Here is a 21696-nt window from a genome sequence, read left to right as displayed (position 1 = left end):
TTCACAGGTCCTGGAAGAAGGACATGACAAGCCTTCAGAAGCCACATGGGGTGGTCAAAGCATAACACAGTGAGACAGGACCTGGGGCACATGCCTTTTTTGGGGTGCATAGGTGGAGTGCTTGCTGTTTTAAACTCCTGAGCTAAGACTGGACTGGTCAATTCATACGCAAAGAGCAAGGGTTTGGTAAGCTGCATGGGGCTCTTATCTAAGTGATGCACAAGGCACACAGACCCTGGGAGACAAGAGATTCCATTGATGAGAAGGGCTGTTGGGGAGTCTTATCAGGAACTTACATGTTTGTGACTGTGACTGCTCTCTAGCTCATGCACTTGCACAAGGGGGCTAATGTCGGTTTAAGGTTCTGCAGGTTACTTGGCCAGACTAAACGGATGCTGAGGCAACAATACCATGCAGTGGCTTTGCTAAATTCTCAACATTCTAGGAAATCTTTAACTAATCTAGTTATGAGAAATACTTCAGACAAATTCCAGTAGGGTCAAATACCTGACCAGTACTTTTCGTGTTGTGAAGCACAGTCTGAGAAGGATCTGAGAAACTGTCACAGACAAGTAGAGCTTAAGACACACAAAAAATAAAAGTAATGTGGTGTCCTAGGTATAGTTCTGTACCAGAAAAAGGCATTAAGTTAAAACTAAGAAAAACTGCATAAATGATGGACCCTACTAAATAATGATGTGCCAATATTAGTTCATTAATTGTGATGATGTACCATATTTTATGAGATATTAAAATTGAGTAACCTATTTGATAAGAATTCTTTGTACCAGCTTCTTAATTTTACTCTACAATAAAAAAATGGATACTTCTCACAAAAGTATTTGGATTCCATGTCACTATATATTCAAACAGTAAGTGCCTAGTCATGTTGTAAGGAATGTTTGGCTCTTAACATAAATTTCATATTATCTAAAATTGCCCCTGCAATATTTGGAAGATGGCTTTTAGTCAAATAAACCTATTCACTAAGATATTATGGATTAATGGATTAGTTCTGTAAAATGCTTATTCTGGTTTGGTCTCATGATGATACCATATAAATTTTTGTCATAATTATTTACTCAGGCTGGTCTTTTAACCTGATAAAGCTATAGATTATTAGTTTGAGCTTTAAAAGAAAGTACTATAGAATATCTACAGAATTATCAATTCAAAATCACTTTATCACTTCTATTGACAGAAAAAAGAAAGAAATAATAAATGTCTTTGCTTATTACTAGCAGACATATGCTTTAACTGAGTTTGTTTTGGTTTCATGATAATATATAAGCAGGATATTCAAATTGATTTATTTGCATATATATTTTGAAATAATTATTTCATGGATACTGAAGTTATTTCTGGAAACTAAAAGATATTTTGAATACTAAATTGCAGCCTTTGATAAATACATTTTAATTTACTTTTTAATACTGGGATATAGTACTAATTTAATATGATTAACTTTTACCAGGTAAAAGAAGACTTTCTTGGTTGAATGTAGATATTAACTGTGCTGACTTGTGTGTTTCTTTTTTTTTTACCCTTTAGGCTATACTTTGGAGGTATAAGTTTTCTCAGCTTAAAGGTTCTTCAGATGATGGCAAGAGCAAAATCAAATTTTTGTTTCAGAATCCAGATACTAAGCAGATTGAAGCAAAGGTAAATCTAAATTCATCATATAAACCACCATCATATAAATCAACTATATTAATGCCATTAATAAGCAAAGGAGAGAATATTTAGGAGAACAGAAGAGCAAAACCACACATTTTCTGTATACTTTGGAATATTCCTCAGGACCAAAAGAATAAAATCACTTTGAGATTTTAGTGGCAAAATTTCACTGAAAGGCATAAATCAGAATAAGTTAGACAGAGCTAATTGCATTTCCTAGTTTTAATTTCTTATGAATTATATTTGTGTCACACTAAAATAATATTCTGAGAATTGAAACACTTTCTTGGTCTTTTCACATTTTAAATAATAATTTAAAATAAAAATTCTAAGTGTATTTTGCTATTATCTATATCTTCTTTGGATATGAACACAAATCCCTAAAGAAAAATATTCTTTAAACCAATTGATGTTTTCCTCATGTTATTTTATGTTAGTAAAATGGTTAAATGAATGAATTTTTTGCTTTGCTCATGCAAATATTTTCAATATTCTGAAATATATTAACTATGTTGCTTTAAACTCATCAGAAAGTTTCACTACCTTTATTTTTATTAATACATATATTTGTATATATTCAAAATTTGAATTAATTATTCTACAATGAAATTCACAATAATAATGTTTAGGGTAGAATAAACTATAAATATGATTCCAGTGTGGAATAAAGGATAAATAATAAACACCAAAGTGGAAAATTAATTGTATGGAAATGCAAACCCATATATAATTTTCCAACTATGGACTAAAATTAGCATAATTCTATTACATTCCAATACTTATTAAATTCAGGTGTTGAGATTAGTCTGACAGTCAAATCCTTCCAAGGAATGACCTTCTCTGACATCCTATACACATCTCCTATAACACTGCTTTAAATCTACATCAGAGCCTCTCATTCTTTTATCAAGTTGACTTCTTTTACCTTATATTTCTGTTCATGCGTGTACCATAACCTTTCTCCATAGCTTTTCGTTTGAATTTCTCTGTGTATACTCCATTTTTGTCGTAGGTTTATCTTTGGACTTGCCTGATTACCTCTGCCTGTGGTTGTTTAAAGAGGGAACTGTGGATATAATCCCTTTCTGCTGGTTCTTTTCCTGATGCATTTCTCTAAAGCATCAGTGTTACATGTGGTCTTGCTTTATATTTGTCTCCCATCAATTTAGACATATAGCATCATAATTTCACCCACTCCCTTTATCTAACTTGCTTCATGATTTTCAACTCTAAAATAATAATAATAATGAATTTTCAATTCTACATTTCCATCACTGCCTTCTCCCTAAATATAGATGTCCCCAAATCAGGGACAGGAACATCTTTGTATATTATATAACTCTTGTAAGTTTTTGTATACTGTAATATTGATAACCATCCTGCATGGAAATTGTTCACTAGCAGTCTTCCTTCCCTGGATTAAGAACTTTTAAGCACAAAATATATGTCTTACAACATCGTATTCCTAAGGCCTAGACTAATGCTTGCCTGGGAGCAAGAAAATTTTTTAAATTACACTAGATCATTGTTTAACAGTTGAGATTGTAAGTACTTTTCTCAACATTTTATTATGAAAAATTTCAAGCATACAGCATACTTTAAGTAATTTACAGTAAACGCCCTCTACACACTAAACTCTATAATTCACATTCCTCTATACATCCCTTTCTCTGTACATCAATGCATCTTATCTTGACACATTTTGAAGTAATCACAGACATCAGCATGGTATTAAGTAATTCTCAAAATGTGTTTGTGGGATGTTGTCTTTGTCCCTCTAATTCCAAATTCCTCATTCATTGTTTTTGGACAGTTCTTCAAATTTATAGTTGTTTTTGATAGTTGACAGTTGTACGCTTTTAATTGCATAATCTAAATAAATAATAAATAAATAATTATAACTACTGAAATATAACTACTGAAAAATAATTTTAGTAAAATACCAAAAATCCTCAGCAAGTGAAAGCATTATATTTTAGTCCATAGATTTTTAAAAGTATTTCATTTTATATTTGTATATATACAATTTTGACAAATTAGCAGAGAGCTAAAGCATGAAATAATTTGATATGACTGATAGTTTATAAATATTTAGTAAAAATAGAAATTTATCTGATTTCTCACATAATTTGTTTAAACATTCTTATAATAGAGAAGAAATAACATAGCTTCAAAAATAATCACTGACATAAAATTCCATGTTAGTTTGAAGAAAATTTTATCTTACCTAGAAAGATCGGCCTTCTTATGGCTTAGATCAACATAAAAGAGATCAAAATTTCTACTCACAGTGTTTTGAGAAATATTTGGAAAGCTGTGTGTCAAGAGGTCTTCATGCACTTTTATAAGTACACTGTAAAACTTTTGTGATTTTTGAGAACAAATTCTGAATATTTTCTTTATAATTATTAATGTGTGAAAAATTTACTTTTACTTTAAACATAAAGGACACATTGGTGAATAAAGACATGAAGAAAATAAGTTATTACTTCACTTGTCTTAGGTTTAAGTAAATAAATATCAATTAAAATTTTTTTTTTCAATTAAAATTTTTAAAAGCCTATAATGCAGTTTATCTTTATGTGATCCTTACCATTACCTAATTTTTATACAAGTCATTGTCCTTTAGTAGTAGGAATATGAGCTTAGTAGTTAACAAACTCTGGCTTCCACATATAAATATGATGTTTGTTATCTAGGGTGAGTTATCTAAGTTCAGGCTAAGAATCCTCCAGTGCAAGATGGAGGTTTTTGTAATAATAAGAGCATGTGTGCTTTTCTCAGGAGATGAGAATACCAACATACTTCTGTTACACGTCCATAAATATCCTAAAATTGGCAGAAAGTTACAGGTAGAGAAAAAGTAGAAAGGGAATTTTTGCCATCAGCCTGAAAGTAAAAAGATGGAATCAATGCACAGAAGAACCCATAACCCAAAAATGGATCAATTACATTATTCCCACTCAAGAGGTTCTCCATGTATACAATATGAATGAGTAGGGAGTGAGAATGAACACTGGTTCAATTGTCAGGATGATTATTTGGAAACTCTCTTTGATTTCATGGGCTAGTCAATCCCTCCTTTCCCATGAGCTTTTGTTGAGGTAGAGATAATAGGGGTTTATAACGGGTTAATATCTCATCCTCAGCAACCATCCAAGACAAGTACCCTAAAACAGGATATATATTAATCCCCTCAGAATGCTTAGAAAGACTTGCAAGTAATTTTTAAAAACTAGTTCTTATGAACTAGAATAGTGATTTTTATGAAATGTGAATTTCACATTTAAAAGAAAAACTCTATAGCAGAATAGAAACAGCTAAAGCTGGAAATTATAGCTAAAGATTCTCTCAAAATGCAGTAGCATAAAACGTGGAAAATATAAGATGAAAGATAGTTGTATGAATCCACTACTGGAAGAACTAGCATTCAAGATGAGTAGAAAAGGGTAAATAAAGGAGAGAGAAAAATAGAAAATTTACCCCCCAAATTCCCTAAAATTGAATATGTACTTCCACTTTCAGAGTAAAAGGGAAACTGAGTTCTGATTAGTTAAAAAAAAATCAGTAAATCAATAAATCACACTCCAAAACTTTCAAAATGCAAGGGTACATCAAAAATTTAAATGATCCAGAGGGGAGTGTCTTGTGGAATAGTGGATAGATGGTCTCAGTGAACTTACCCTCCCTCAAAAACAGTGGAAATGCCTGCAAAGCAATTGAAACCAAGCATCTATTTTCAAGCACCCTAAAAATTAGCCAAATTGACAAGAATGAAAAATAACCAAAATCACAGAATGAACGGAGAATTATCTCTGCAAGAGAAACTACTGGACCCCATTCAGTAACATAATGGGGTTCATCTTAAAGTTTTAATTTAAAAATATTCAAATACTCCTCCCTTCCCAGACAGTGGCTTTATAGACAAAAGCCAGTATCATTGCAGAAAATTGAAAGGTCTGACCTCATCCAGAGCAGAGTCAGTAATTTGGTTTACTTTGCAGCTTCCTGAGAATTCTCTATTCTTAGTGTGGTGGCTATGTGACTCAGAGCTTAGCTCAGCAAGGGGAGGGGAAAAAAGAGAAGGGATCTACCCCAGGACATAACTAGAGTCCTGGCAAACTGCTGGCAACATCTTGACTACCTAAGCTTTAAGTTTTAAGTGGAACAAACTAAAGGCTGGCCTGGAATTTAAAAGAAAATCTCTTAGAAAACCAGGAAATGATTGTCAATTTAGGAAAAACTCTGATGTATTCTTGGAGATTTGTGGTGATATGTGCATGCCCAAGAAAGGAAAAGGCACCAGTTGCTTAACTCTGAACTCGAGACCACACACAGGCAGGAGATTAGTTAATTTTGTTTTGGAAATGTCCTGAAATTGGAACATGTGCCTTCATGTGCAGATTTCCTTGGTGAAGAATAACAGACTTATAGGTAATACATAAAATGAAATTGTCTGACCAATAGTTGGCTGACCCAGATGTGACCAAGGGGCAGCTAGGCTTAAAAATTTAAAAATAAAAAATAGAAAAAAGCTAAAACAAACTAACAGAGAACTTAGTTATCAACACACTACAGGGAATACAAATTCTATAGAATTAATGCAAAACAGTGCCAAACAAAGAAACAGCAATAAGAAAATCAACAACAACAAAACACCAACAATAAACCTCTGGAAAGTGGCAGCATCTAAAACCAAAGTTGTTACAAGATATTATCTAAAATATATAGTTTCAATCAAAGCAGAAAAGTATGTACAATAAACAGGATAAATACCAACAAACAGATTATGTCTTGAATAGGGTTCAGATTTTGGATTCAGTAGTAAAAGGCTTTATTTAAATTTTTATTTATTTACTCGTGAGAGACACAGAAAGAGAGGCAGAACACAGGCAGAGGGAGAAGCAGGTTCCCTGCAGGGAGCCCAAAGTGGGACTCCATCCTAGGACCTTGGAATCATGCTCTGAGCCAAAGGCAGATAATCAACCATTGAGCCACCCAGGTGCCCCAGAAAAAGACTAAATCAGATATAATGAATATGTTTAAATTACTAAATAAAACAATGTCTAAAGAGTTAAAGGAAAATATGACAATGGTGTCTTAATCAAATAGAAAGTAACAATAGAGAGGTTATATAAAAAATAGAGTATCTGTAGTTGATGTACTTATTAACTGAAATGAAACATTTACTAATGGGACTGAGTAAGATTTGAGTTGGCAGAAAAAGAATCAATAATCTTGAATATAAGCCAATAGACATTATCCTATCAGAGCAACAGAAAAGTGGCAAAGAGTAGTGAAAAATGACCAGGATCTCAGAAACCTGTGGCATGCTGGCAAACATACCTGCATACGTTTAAAGAGAATTCAATAAGTGAGTTAAAAGACAAATAGAAAGAGACAGAAATATATTAGAAGAAATAATAGTTGAAAACTCAAAATAGATAAAAAAGTAATCTACACATTCAGTAATTCAGTGGGCAAAATATGTGAAGGGAAGTAAGAGATACAAGTTTCTAGTAATGGAATGAATCAGTCATGAGAATAAAAGATATGGCCTAGGGAATATAGCTAATGATATTTTAATAACATTGTATGGTAACAGATGGTAGCTACACTTGTGGTGAGCTTAGCATAATGTACAGACTTGTTGAATCACCATGTTAAACACCTGAAACTAATGTCACACTGTTTGTCAACCATCAACTATACTTAAAAAAAATCGTACTCTAAGTAGAATAAATTCAAAGAGAACTATATTCAGACTTACCATAGTCGGTTTCATGAAGATCAAAGGCAAAGAGAAGATCTTGAAAGCAGCAGAAGAAAAGGAAGTATCACATACATGGGATCATCAATAATACTAACAGATGTAAATAATAATAATAATAATATTAACAGTTGATTTGTTATTAGAAACTAGTAGGTAGTGAGATAATATCTCCAAAGTATTGAAAAAAGACTGTAAAAAGACAATTGTGTGAAGTAATAATTATAAAATTGTATTGATGCACTTGAAATGTATAAATATGTAATTTGCATGGCAAAAATATTAAAAGGGGAAGTGAACAGAGGCTGTAGTTGGAGCAAAATTTCTCCTAAGTAATAGAAATTGAGTCAGTATTAATAAGAACTAGATTGATTTAAATTATGATATTAGTACTAATCCCAACAGTAATCATTGACAAAATAAAATTATGTAATAAAAGAAGCAAAAGGAATTAAAAATCTGCATTAGAGAATTTCTATTTAACACAAAAGAAAGTAGGAATCAGAAAACAGAGGAACAAAAGACCTAATAAACAGGAAAAAAATAAGTAAAATGGCAGATGAAAATCCTCCGTTTACAGTGAATTGCTTTAGATGTAAAAAGTTTAGAGATTGAAAAAAAAATCGTTCAATTAAATGCTGTCTATAAGGTAGAGATTTAAGGCAGAGATTGAAGAAGAAACATTGTTCAATTAAATGCTGCTTATAAGAGGCAATATTTATATTCACAAACAGATTATAAAAAAATATGCCACATATATATACCATGGAAGCAATAATAAAACAGAACTAAGTAGCTACATAAATATCAGACAAAATAGACTTCAAACAATAATTGTTAATTGAGAAAAACAATAGTTGTTAATTGAGAAAAAAAGGACATTTTATAGTGATGAAAAAGTGATTTTGTCAGAAAAACATAGGAATTGTAGATATACACGTACCTAATAATATTAGTTCAAATGCACGAAGCAAAAGCACACAAAATTGAAGGGAGATGTAGACAAAAATAATAGGAAACTTCAACATCTCATTTATAATTATGGATGGAACAACTGGGAAGAAGATAAATGAGTAAAGAGAATACTTGAAAAACAAGAAAACAGTTAATTTGAGCAGACATCTATAGGACATTCCACCCAAGAGTAGCAGAATAAATTTTTTTTCCAAGTACTTATAGAATGTTTTTCAGGATAGACCTGATGCTATGACATACAAAAATCTCATACCTCCAAAAGGATTGAAATAATATAAAATATATTTTCCATTAAGTATGAGATTAAATTACAATAAAGAACAGAAGAAAATTGGGGAACTTCGTAAATGCAGTTGATTCTTGTTATTTGTGATATTTATGTTCTATAAAGTCATCATGAACAGTAATTCAGCAAATACTGAAATATTGCTCCCAGAGGGAAATACAGGGCTGAGTTCCTGCAAGTCACAGCATTTTCATTAATTAATTAATGTATAACTTTGTTTTATGTGAGTTTTTGTTTAAAGACAACTTATTTAATATTACTGTAGAGTCTTTAACATTGAATTCACAGTCAGGAGCACTATAACTCATCTCTAGACAAAGCTTATCCAACATATATATTTTCTCTTTAAGTATATTACAATGTTCTTTTTTAAAAAGATGTTTAAAATTTATTCATTTGAGAGAGAGAAAAAAGAAAGAGCAGAGCAAGCGGAAAAAAAAAAAAAATGAGTAGGGGTGAGGGGCAGAGGAAGAGGGAGAAGTATGTGAGCTTGATCTCAGGACCCTGGGATCATGACCTGAGCTGAAGGCAGACACTTAACCAACTGAACCACCCAGGGGCTCCTAATAAATATACTGCAAAGAAAATACTTTTTTGTACACATTTTACAGTATGAGAACTGAAACAAGGAGTGTCACCTTGTTTGACCTCTGCTGGGAAAGTGCATGGTGTGTTACTAAAATTTTTCACTGCTAAATATATATCCACAAAGACTATGAAAACACCATGAATAGTGGTTTTGGAATTAAAAATAAATGTTAACAAGTAGGAAAAATTTGCAAATACAGAATCCACAAATAATGAAAATCGAATGTATGTGATGGAGAAAAGGAAAACTTTTAAACTGTCTGTGAGTCTAAGGTTAAATTGCAAGAGATATTAGAAAATATTTTGAGAGAAATGAAAACAAAAACAATCTTAAAATTTATGAAATGCAGATAGGTCAGTGATCGAGGAAAATTCATATCTATAAATGTGTATATTAAAAAAGAAAGACTCAAATCAGCATGCGAAATTTTCATATAAAGAAATAGATAAAACTAAATTCCTGCACAGGGCCTGATTCTCCCTCTGCCTGTGTCTCTGCCTCTATCTCTGTGTCTCTCATGAATAAATAAATAAAATCTTTTTTTTTTTTTTTAAAGAAAAGACTCAGCTTGCTAAAATCATGAATGAAAGAGAGGACATCATTCCTGATGAAAGAGATTAAAAAGAAATACAGAAGCAACTTTATACCAACCAACTAGATAACTTAGATGAAAGGATGAAATTTATAGAAAGACACAGAACACGAAGTGTGACTCTAGGAGAAATAATAAATTGGTTAGATCCCCTGGAAGTAGAGATTGAATTAATAATTTGAGGACTTCTCATAAAGAAAATGACTTTACTAATGAAAAAAAAACTAACAATTTTATTATACAAAATATTATAGTATTAATATTATTAATACTAATACAAATGAAATCCAGCAATGTTTTAAAAGAATTATAAAAGCTGTGACCAAGTTGGATTTATTACAAGAATACATGATTGATTTACGAACCCCAAATCAATCAGTGTGATACACCATATTAGTAGAATTTAAAATACATGTATTGTCTGAGTAAGTACAGAAATACAGAAATTTCACAAGCCCAAAATCCTTTCATAATAAAAACACTCAGTGTAGGAAGAGAAGGAAAATTCTTCAATCTAATAAAGAGTATCTGTGAGCATCATATGTAATGGTAGGAATAAATGTTTTTCTGGTAAACAAAGAAGTCTGCTCTTACCACTCCTACTCAACATTGTGCCGAATGGTCTCACCAGGACAATTAGGCAATAAAAAGAAATAAAACTACCTCAGTGCATACACGTTGATCTTGTATATTGAGATTAAACACAGAACACTCGGAATATTATTTTCACTAATGATTTCAGCAATGTTGCACTATACAAACCCAACATACAAGTATCAATTATATTTATATATACTAGTCATGAACTTAAAAAAATCAATTATATTTATAATAACATCTAAATTAATGAAATAGGAAAATATAATCAAAAGAAGCTCAAACCGAGATACCTGGTGGCTCAGCAGTTGAGGGTCTGCCTTCAGCTCAGGGATGGAGTCCCACATTGGGTTCCCTGCAGGGAGCCTGCCTCTCCCTGTGCCTGTGTCTCTGCCTCTCTCTCTGTGTCTCTCATGAATAAATCAATACGATCTTAAAAAAAAAAAAAAAAAAGTTCAAACTTGTATACTGAAAATAATATAATATTGTTATAAGAAATTTAAAAGATTTGAATAAAGGGAAAGATGGCTTATATTCATTATTTGAAATGCAATATTGTGAAAAAAACAATTTCTTCCTAAATTAGACAACACATTCAATAAAAACCCAATCACAAAATCCAGCTGCTTTTATCATGGAAATTGACAAGCTAATCTTAAAATTTTATGAAAATGCAAGGTATCCAGATTAGATGGGATTCCAAACACCTGTCCATGATGTGTGTGTATATGTATATTTTTTATTTCATTAAAATTAAGAATTTTGCGTGTCAAGAGACCCTCAAAAGCTAAAACATAACCTACAAAGTGAGAAAAAATACTGTTTCTTGATTCTTGGACTACTAATCAAACTTATCTTTCATGTCTTCTAAAGTGATAATGTTGGACCCTGGCTCACGGGTGCCAGCGTGTCCCGGTGGACGCCCCAGAGACTCAGACCCCAGACAGGCAGATGCAACAAGCAAGAGGGTTTATTAGACGTTTGCGCAAACGGGCTCTCCGCCTCGGAGGTGGCAGAGCCCCGATTAGCAATTACAGGCATCTTTTAAAGGCAAAAAAACCGCGGGAGTAGCATAGCATTCGGGTTATGACATGATTGATTTCTTTGAAGGTCAACACGACCATGTTCAGGGACTTTTCCAGTCAGGGCGGGGGGGGGGGGGGTAGTTTTCTTATCTCGGAAAAACAGAATGTTTTTGTTGCTTGAATTCATGGGAGGCGCCTGGATGAACTGCCTCAGGGTTAGGCCTGGTCCCACTCACGGGGGCGGGGGTGTAGGGTTTCTTCAATAAGAACACAAACTGGAAAAAATATTGGCATTTTTCCTTGAAAACAGCATGCTTATAGAAAATTGCATTTGAAATGCACATGAAAAAATATAATAATTTAAGAAAAATCAAACTACTGATTCTCACAAGACCACAGTTATAGATAGTGCATAATCAAGACTTATGTTTATTTGAGTGTTTCTGATTTCACACAGAGATGAGTGATCGAGGGTGTAAGCAGACACTGCTAGACATTTTAGCAGAAAAGATGTTTATTCTTAGACAGAAGGTAATAAAGCACTGAAGTTTTTTCATGCAGATTTATTTAGTATTCTAAAACTATTACTACACATTTAAATAGTAGTATAGCCATTACCAAACCCTTTCATTGAGGAATATAAATTCCAAGAAGCTATAAAGATGATACAGAAATACTCTATACACTCTTCATCCTGTTTCACCCAATAGTCAAGTCTTATGTAGCTGTAGTATGACGTAAAATATAGGAATTTGACATTTGTGCAATATGGTAGCAGATATGCATTTGTAGAACCATTTCCATGGTCAAGATGCAGGACTTCCTTCATTATGTTGATGCATCTCTCACTTCTACCATTTCTAAATCCTAGAAACGACTGATCTGCTTTTTATTTCTATAATTTTGTCATTTTGAGATTATATAAATTAAAGCACGCAGTATGTGACATTTTGAGATTGACTTTTTTCGCTCAGCATAATGCCCTTGAGATCTGTCCAAATTGCTGTGTTTAGCAATAGTTTATTCTTTTTTGTGGCAGAATAGTATTCCATGATATGGATCTCTACGTGTGTTTAACCATTTACCTGTTGAAGGACATTTGCTTGTTTCCAGTGTTTAGTTATTGCAAATAAAGCTGTTATAAACAATAGTGTGAGATTTAATTTCTCTGGGATGTGCAGGAGCACCGTTGTTCAGGGGTATGGGAAATGTTGAGAGTGGCTGTAATGTTTTACATTTCTAATAGCAGTGTATGAGGAATCCAGTTTCTCTTCATCCTCACCAGCATTTGGAATTGTGATTACTTTTCTATATATGAGGCTTCATTAGATATGTTGTTTGCAAATATTTTCTTCCAAAGATCCTTCATCTTAAATGTCATCTTGCAGAGAAAGTTTTAAAATTTTCATAAACACCATCTGTAAATTATTTCTTTCATATATTATGCTTTTGATGTCATGTCAAGAATTCTTCAACACATCCCAGGTTTCAAAGATTTTTCCCCTATGCTATGCTCAAATTTTATTATAGGCTTGGAGCACCTGGGTGACACGGTCAGTTAAGTATCTGACTCTGAGTTTCCACTGGGGTGGGGATTTTAGGGTTAGGAGAGTGAGCCCACATGGCTACAGTTTATCTTTCTCTCTCCCTCTGCCCCTCCTCCATATGCACACACTCTCCTTCACTCTCTCTCTCTCAAAATAAATAAACAAGTCTTAAAAACAAGTTATATAGACTTGCCATTTAAATATATAATACATCTGAGTTCATTTTTTTTCCTGTAAGCTGTGAGGTTTAACTGATTTTCACTGTTTTGTCTATAGATACCCAATTTTTCAGCAACATTTGTTGTAAAGACCATTTTTTCCTCAATTGGATTGCTTATACAGCTTTGTCAAAAATCTGTTGGTCATACTTGTATGGTGTTATTTCTTGGTTTTCTGTGCCTCTTTGTGAATATCTTATGATCCTGAATACATTAGCTGTATAATAATACTTGAAATCAAGAAAAGTGATTCCTTCTATTTTATTCTCATTTTTCAGAATTGCTTTAGCTATTCTAATCCCTTTGTCTTTCCATAGACATTTTATAATTGCCTTCTCTGTATCTATGAATAAACTCACTAGTATTTTGATAAGGATGTTATAAAACAAATATAAATCTGAAAAGAATTGACATACTATATTGATTTCTTAAAGCAGTGAAAATTACTTTCCTATTTCTTTTTTATTGATTCTGCAGTGTGTACTTTTCGTTAAACAAATTCTAGGCATGTGTCATTAGATTTACATTTAGCAAAATCATTTTTTAAGGGACTATAATTGGTGTTGTTTTTCAAAATTTTGTTTTTCAATTATTAATGTTACAATATAGAAATATAATTAATGTTTTCACATTTACATTGTCTCCTGATTCAAGCATAAATGTACCTACTAGTTCTACATGTTTTTTGTTTTTGTTTTTAAGATTATTTAGATTTATCTACATCAAGACATGCAAATTAAAGAAATATTTTTTTCTGATCTGTATCACATTGCTTTCATTTTTTTGCCTATTGTATTAGCTACAAATTTAAATAATATATTCATATGAGTGGTAACTGTGGACATTCTCTGCTTTCCTTATTTTAAGGAAAAACATTTAGTCTTTCACCATTAAGTATGATATTAGCTTAGGGTTTTATTTTTTTTTCCCCCTCAGGTTGAGTTCTCCTCTATTTCTATTTTTCTGAAATTTTTCATTGTGAATGGGTATCAATTAATATGATCATGTAGTGTTTTTAGCTTATTAATATGGTGGGATATAGTAATTGATTTTGAAAGGTTGAATCAATCTTACATTCCTAGAATAAACCTTACTGATAATGATGTGTAATTCTTTACATATGTTGATGAATCACATTTGTAGATTTTTAAGTATTTTTGCTCTTATGTTCATAAGAGATATTGATTTTTAAAGTTATTTGGTGTTTTTGTTTGTTTTTATACTGGGTTTTGTATCAGGACAAAACTATCTTATAAAATGAATCTGGAATGTTTCCTTCTCTTCTATTTTCTGGAAGATACATGTAGAATTGTTGATTATTCTTTAAAGTCTTGGTAGAATTCTCCAGTGGAAATATCTGGGCCAGGAGATTTCCTTTTCGAGATTTTTATGATCTGTTATTCTCAAATGGGTTGTGATAATTTTTACTTTTCAAGGATTTGGTCAATTCTACCAAAATTGTCAAATTTATGTTTGTAGACTTTCTTTTTTTTTTTTTAATTTATTTTATTTATTTATTTATTTATTTATTTATTTATTTATTTATGATAGTCACAGAGAGAGAGAGAGAGAGGCAGAGACACAGGCAGAGAGGCAGAGAAGCAGAGAAGCAGGCTCCATGCACCGGGAGCCCGATGTGGGATTCGATCCGGGTCTCCAGGATCGCGCCTTGGGCCAAAGGCAGGCGCCAAACCGCTGCGCCACCCAGGGATCCCTGTAGACTTTCTTATAGTATTTTCATATTTCTTATTTCTTTTTTTCACCTTATTTCAGTATTTCACTTTGAAGTCTGTAGATTTTATAAGGATATACCTCTTTCATTCCTGTGATTAAATCATGCCTGTTCTCTTTTCTGTTAGTCTTCCTAGAAAAATTACAAAGAACCAAAATTATTTTCTCATTGATTTTTTCTGAGAATTCTTTAATCAATTCTGTAAATTCTACTCTTAGTTCTATTAATTTGCTTTTTTCTGGTTGCTTTGATCTTATGTTGCTCTTATTTTTCTAATTTCACAAAGATCATTGATTTGACACTTCCTTATTTCTAATACAAATACCTAATTCTATAATTTCCTTCTTATCACAGCATTTACTGCATTCCATAATTTTTTATAAATTGCATTTCTTTTTAATTTTATTGTATTTATTTATTCATGAGAGACACAGAGAGAGAGGCAGAAATACTGACAGAAGGAGAAGCAGGCTCCTCTAGAGGAGCCTGATGTGGGACCTGATCCCTGAACCCCAGGACCACCCCCTGAGCCAAAGGCAGAGGCTCAACTGCTGAGCCACCCAGGCATCTTGATAAATTGCATTTCTATTTCAATGCATTTCTGTTTTTAATTTCCTTGAATCAAGGTTTCTTCTTTGATCAATGTAATTTTTTTAGAAGTGTAATACTTGTTTCTATGTATTTTGGGATTTTCTTTTATCTTTCTAGAATTGATTTCTGGTCTGATTTACTTGCTCAGAGAACATAGTCTATGATTTCACTTTTTTTTTTTTTTTTTAATTAGTTGATGATTTCTTTATGGCCCAGTTTATAACCTCATTATGGCTTGGCAAGAGTAGGAGTCTAGATCTTTGCTGGTGGGAATGCGAGTAAGGACAGTTTTTCTGTAGCATTTGTCCAAAGTAGAATAACCAATGGACTACATTTTCTGGCTGGCTAGACTGCCCTTTTTCAGGTCATACAGCTAGAGAGAACAGATATTTGTTGTTGTTGTTGTTTTTATTTGCTTTGGGTTTTTGTTTTTTCATTTGTTTGTTTTGCCTGTAATCACTGGTGTTTCTGGGTTTAAAGCTGTCCACTCTCTTGTTTGAAATGTATGATGCAAAAACAAACTCAGAGTACTTACCACGGTATTATTCCTCAGTTCCTTAGGTCTCTGGATTGCTAGCCTATCTGCCCTCTCCTCCTCTTTTGGAATGTCCTTTTGTTTGTTTTACCTCCAGAGCTTTTTATTACACTTAGGATAAATGGAAACATATATCTATTTCACCATCCTAAAACTAGGACTGTAAATTTTAAAGTCCATTAATGCCACATCTAAAGAAATACAATGTCCTAGTAAGTCTGATTCTTAGTTTATCACCTTTCATAACTCCAATGAAATAATGACAGAAACATAACAAAAATTCAACAGTGAAAATTTTGTTATGGATATGGCTATTATTATGGCAATAACAAACAAGGAGATTGAATTAGTGATCAAAAACCTCCCAACAAAGAAAAACCCAGGATCAAAAGGATACATAGGAGAATACTGACACACATTCAAAGAAGAATTAATATTGACCCTTTTTAAACTCTTTTACAAAATTGAGGAGGAAACATTCTCAAAATGATTTTATTAAAACCCACAGCTAACATCATAGTGAATATGGAAAAACTGAAAGCATTTCTTCTAAGATCTTGAATGAGGCAAGGACTCCCGCTTATACCACTTACTATTCAAAGTACTGAAAGTGCTAGCCAGGCAATTAGGCAAGGACAGGAAATAAAAGACATCTAAATTGGAATCAAAGAAGTAAAATTATGTCTGTTTGCAGATGACATGATAATACGCATAAAAAAACCTGAAAACACACACAAAAAATCATTAAACCTATAAATTCAGTGAATTTGTAGAATATAAAATCGACATAAAAGTCTACATAGATACACCTGAGTGGCTCAGTTGATTGAGCATCTGCCTTTGGCTCAGGTCATGATCCCAGGGTTTTGGGATGGAACCCTGTATCATGCTCCCTGCTCAGTGGGGAGTCTGCTTCTCCCTCTGCCTCTCTCTACTTGTGCTAGTGCTAGCTCTCTCTCTGTCTCTTAAATAAACAAATAAAATCTTTAAAAAAAAGTCAGTATCATAAATATACACTAATAACTTATCTGAAAGAGGAATTAGGAAAACAAATCTATTAACAATAAAAACAAAAAGAGGGATCCCTGGGTGGCGCAGCGGTTTGGCGCTTGCCTTTGGCCCAGGGCGCGATCCTGGAGACCCGGGATCGAATCCCACGTCGGGCTTCCGGTGCATGAAGCCTGCTTCTCCCTCTGCCTGTGTCTCTGTCTCTCTGTCTCTCTGTCTCTCTCTCTCTCTCTCTCTCTCTCTCTCTCTGTGACTATCATAAATAAATAAAAATTAAAAAAAAAAAAAACAAAAAGAATACATTACTTAGGAATTAACTTAAAGAGATGAAAGATTGTATACTGAAATTTCTAAAACATTGATCAAAGTTCTAAAGGACACAGATAAATGAATAGACACCCCATGTTTATGAAATGGAATAATTAATATTGTTAAAATATTTATATTACTCAAAGTGATCTGTGGATTCAATGCAATACCTATCAAAATCACAATGATATTTTTTACAAAAATATAAAAAAAAATCTTAAATTTAAATGGATTCATAAGACCCCAAGTAGCCAAAGCAATCTTAAGTAAAAAAAATTCTATAGGATCACATTTCCTAACATCAAATTATATTACAAAGCTATAGTAACCAAAACAGTATGGTGCTGGTAAATATAAACATATATATCAATGAATAGAATACAGAGTCCAGAAACAAACCTACACATTTATAATCTACTGCTTGAGCAGCCTGGGTGGCTCAGTGGTTTAGCTCCACCTTCAGCCCAGGGCCTGATTCTGATACCCAGCATCGAGTTCCATGTCAGGCTCCCTACATGGAGCCTACTTCTCCCTCTGCCTGTCTCTGCCTATCTCTCTCTTCTGTGTCTCTCATGAATAAATAAATAAAATCTTTATTAAAAAAAAAGAAACTTACAAATATTTATATATATATATATATATATGCACAACTGCTCATTGACAAGGGTTCCAAAGGCACACGATGTAAGGATAGGTTCTTCAACTAGTGATGCTGGGAAAACTAGATATCTACATGCAAACGAATAAAATTGCATCACTATCTCACAGCATACATAAAAAGTAACACAGAGGTTTAAAGGCTTAAATGTAAGACCTGAAACCATAAAACTACTGAAAGAAAACCTAAACAAAGAATGTTTTGACATCAGTCTTGGTAAACAGTTTTTGGATAGGACATCAAAAATATAGACAACAAAAGCCAAAATAGACAAGGGGGGACCACATCAAGCTAGAAGGCTTCTGTACAGCAAAGAAAATAATCAAGAAAATCAAAGGCAATCTACAAAAGGGAAAATCATTTGCAAAGAATATATCTAATAGTGAATTAATATCCAAAACATATAAGGAACTCATACAACTCAATACCAAAAATACAAATAATTCTATTTATAAATGGGCAGAGGTACTAATAGACACTTCTCAAAAGAAGAAATTTAAATGACTAACAGTTGTATGAAAAGATATTCAACATCACTAATCATTAGGGAAATGTAAATCAAAATCATAATGAGACATGACCTCACACCGATTAGAATGGCTATTATCAAGAAGAAGCAAAAGATAACAATGTTGGCAAGAATGTGGAGAAACGGCAACCCTTGTGCACTGCTGGGGGCAATCTAATTGGGATAGCCAATATGGAAAACACTATGGACATTTCTCAAAAAAATTAAATAAGATTATCATATTATCCAGCAATCCCAATCCTAGGTATATTTCTAAGTGAAATGAAGTCTTTATCTTGAAAATACATCTGCAGTCTCACGTTCATTGCAGCATTATTCATAATAGCAAAGATATGGAGCAAACCTTATTGTCCGTTGACAGATGAATGGATAAAGAAAATACTATACCCACATACATTATGCTAAGTAAAATAAGCAAGACACACACACACACAAAATAATAATACACGTGGCATCTACAATAGTCAACCCTGAGGCAGAAATAGAATGGTTATTGTCAGAGGCTTAGGGTCAGGGAAATGAGATGTTGGTCAAAGAGTATAAAATTTCAGTCGTATACTGTGAATATAGGTCTAATATGTAAAGTGATTGATGATAGTCAACAACACTATATTGTATACTTAAATTTCTCCTCTTCCCCCCCAACACAATGGTAGCTATGTAGAAGTGATATGTTAATTAGCTTGATTTTGACACTCTTTTCACAATATATACCTTAAAGCATACAATTTTATATACCAAAGATATCCCAATAAAACTACAAAGAAATAAAAAAAGTCACCCAGCATTTAAAGTATGGGTCAGAAAACAAATAGTTAAATATGGAAGCTGTTCAAGTGTTTCTTTTCTTTTGAAAATGGTTTATAAAGTGATTAAATGGTTTAGACAGTAGACTCATATCTTGTCATACATAATAAATAATAAAGCAATAAAATGTGCTTTAACTTAATATTATATTGTATATTCCCAGTTACAAGGCAAATGCATTACTACCAGTGCTTATTAAATAAGTAATATTGTTTGTTAGGAGGACATGATTGAGTTACCATATGTATGACAGAATTAAAAGTTCTACATAGTATTTAAGTTTTTGGTTGTGAAAAGGTCTCAGAGATACTGAAAAACGTCATGTGGATTTACCTGGGAGTTGGGGAATTTACTTTGTTTTTCGTTTTTGTTTTTTGTTTTGTTATTGTTTGTGGCTACCTGAGAACAATGTCATAATGCAAAAGCCCATTATACTTTTTTTTTTCTCTGAAAACAGAAACTCATAAATTCTCACTTCATTACTCAGAAGCTTAATAAATTTGCCATCTGTTTTCCAAATCATCATTAAGCGTCTCAGAATTTTCCTACTAGAACAAGGGAATGGCTCCCAGTTGAAGTCAGGAGCAGTATTGCAGCTATTTGACAGTTTACCAAAAATCTCATTTTATTACTATTAGGAACTTTAAAAAGGTGGCTTACATCTGATGTTATACACACTAGTATATCAAGGATTACTAACATATTCTTATAGTCATTCCTACTAAATTTTCTAACCATATATATATATATTTTTTTACCACTTGTAATATCTTGTTTTTATATTTATGTATATGTAATTTTAAAATTGTAATTTGATATAGACAATCTTCTGACTTCAAAACAGGTTGTCGTCAAAAAAACATTAATGAAGATTTATTCATTGAAATTCATAACAATTATTCCAAAAAGAAACACTTAAAATTTTTCCTAGCTATTTCCTAAGTATACAGCATATTAATCCCAAATTACTTAATTTGAGATCTGGAAGCCAAAGTAATGCTTTTATGCACAGTACAGTAAGAAAAGGAAAAAAAAGCAATTGCTTTTCTATTTAGTGGAACAGTGCAGAGTATAGAAACATATTTACATTGATTTGGTCATTGAAGTCTTTTTTTTCCCCCTGAAACCATTTCCTGCTCCCAATCTCCATAGTCTCAGAGACTCTATGCTGCCATGAGATATTTTTTTCACAAATATTAGGTACAGTAGAACTTAAATAAGAAATCAAAGATTGACTTCCAGTAATGCCACTTTCAGCTAATCTCTATATATCTTCATTTCCTCATTATAAATTGTGGATAAAATTCCTGCCTTGGGATCCCTGGGTGGCGCAGCGGTTTGGCGCCTGCCTTTGGCCCAGGGCGCGATCCTGGAGACCCGGGATCGAATCCCACGTCGGGCTCCCGGTGCATGGAGCCTGCTTCTCTCCCTCTGCCTGTGTCTCTGCCTCTCTCTCTCTCTGTGACTATAATAAATAAAAAAAAAATAAAAATAAAAAATAAAAAAAAAAAATAAAAATAAAAAATAAAAAAAAAAAATTCCTGCCTTAACAGAGTGCTCTAGGAACAACATGTTCTGTGGTTTTGATGGTAAGGATTGAATATAAAACACCATAGATGGAACATTCTGTATGCTCATTGTCATAGATGCCTACTAAAGAATTAATGATGTGTTAGTTTGTCTTTTGGAGAATGACTGGCAATTTAAGCGAATCCGTATTTAGCACTGAGGTTTCATAGATGAGGAAGTTTAATATTCACAAACCTGGGTAGGTATTTGGGATGAAGGATTTCCTCTGTATTGGAAATAAAGTATCATTTTTCCATCCTGCTTTTCACAATTTATGACATTTTTAGGCATCTGGAATCAAAGATTTTATAGAATTCTAAGATCCTCTTCCTTTCGCTGAAAATCGTTGACAGCATCAGCTGTTTAGAGGATGGACTAAAAAAAAAAAAATGAGGATAGGGCAGGGGCACCTATTTATTAGTGCAGGTCCTGCATCAATTCATGTTTTGTAGTGTTTCATACTGTAAAATAAACTGAAGCATCAGTAAACAAATTGCGGGGAGGGGCGTATTGAAGTAGGTTTTATGTGCGTGTGTATATAATTTACGTTACCCATTGTTTTATCAGACATGTTATTTCAAACTATTGATTGGATTAGGAAAAGAAATATGCGATAAAGAAGATATCTAGGCAGCATATGCTCCTACTTTTAAAAGAACTTCTGAACTGGGAATCACTGAAG

The 21696-nt window shown here is 32.7% G+C and overlaps 1 protein-coding gene across 3 annotated transcripts in view; it reads left to right on the top strand.

The window, feature by feature from the left end:
* Positions 1-21696, top strand: part of SNTG1 (syntrophin gamma 1) — a 791929-nt gene that overhangs the window by 755511 nt on the left and 14722 nt on the right. For all 3 annotated transcript variants that reach the window (XM_041768508.1, XM_041768507.1, XM_041768509.1), the window contains one exon: positions 1552-1662. In XM_041768508.1, coding sequence (XP_041624442.1) covers positions 1552-1662 — 111 coding nt within the window. The remainder of the gene's footprint in view (positions 1-1551; positions 1663-21696) is intronic.

The sequence above is a fragment of the Vulpes lagopus genome, chromosome 9 (assembly GCF_018345385.1).
Source record: "Vulpes lagopus strain Blue_001 chromosome 9, ASM1834538v1, whole genome shotgun sequence".
Classification (NCBI taxonomy): domain Eukaryota; kingdom Metazoa; phylum Chordata; class Mammalia; order Carnivora; family Canidae; genus Vulpes; species Vulpes lagopus.
Note: the sequence above shows the minus strand (reverse complement) of the source record. Positions and strands in the feature narration are given on the sequence as shown.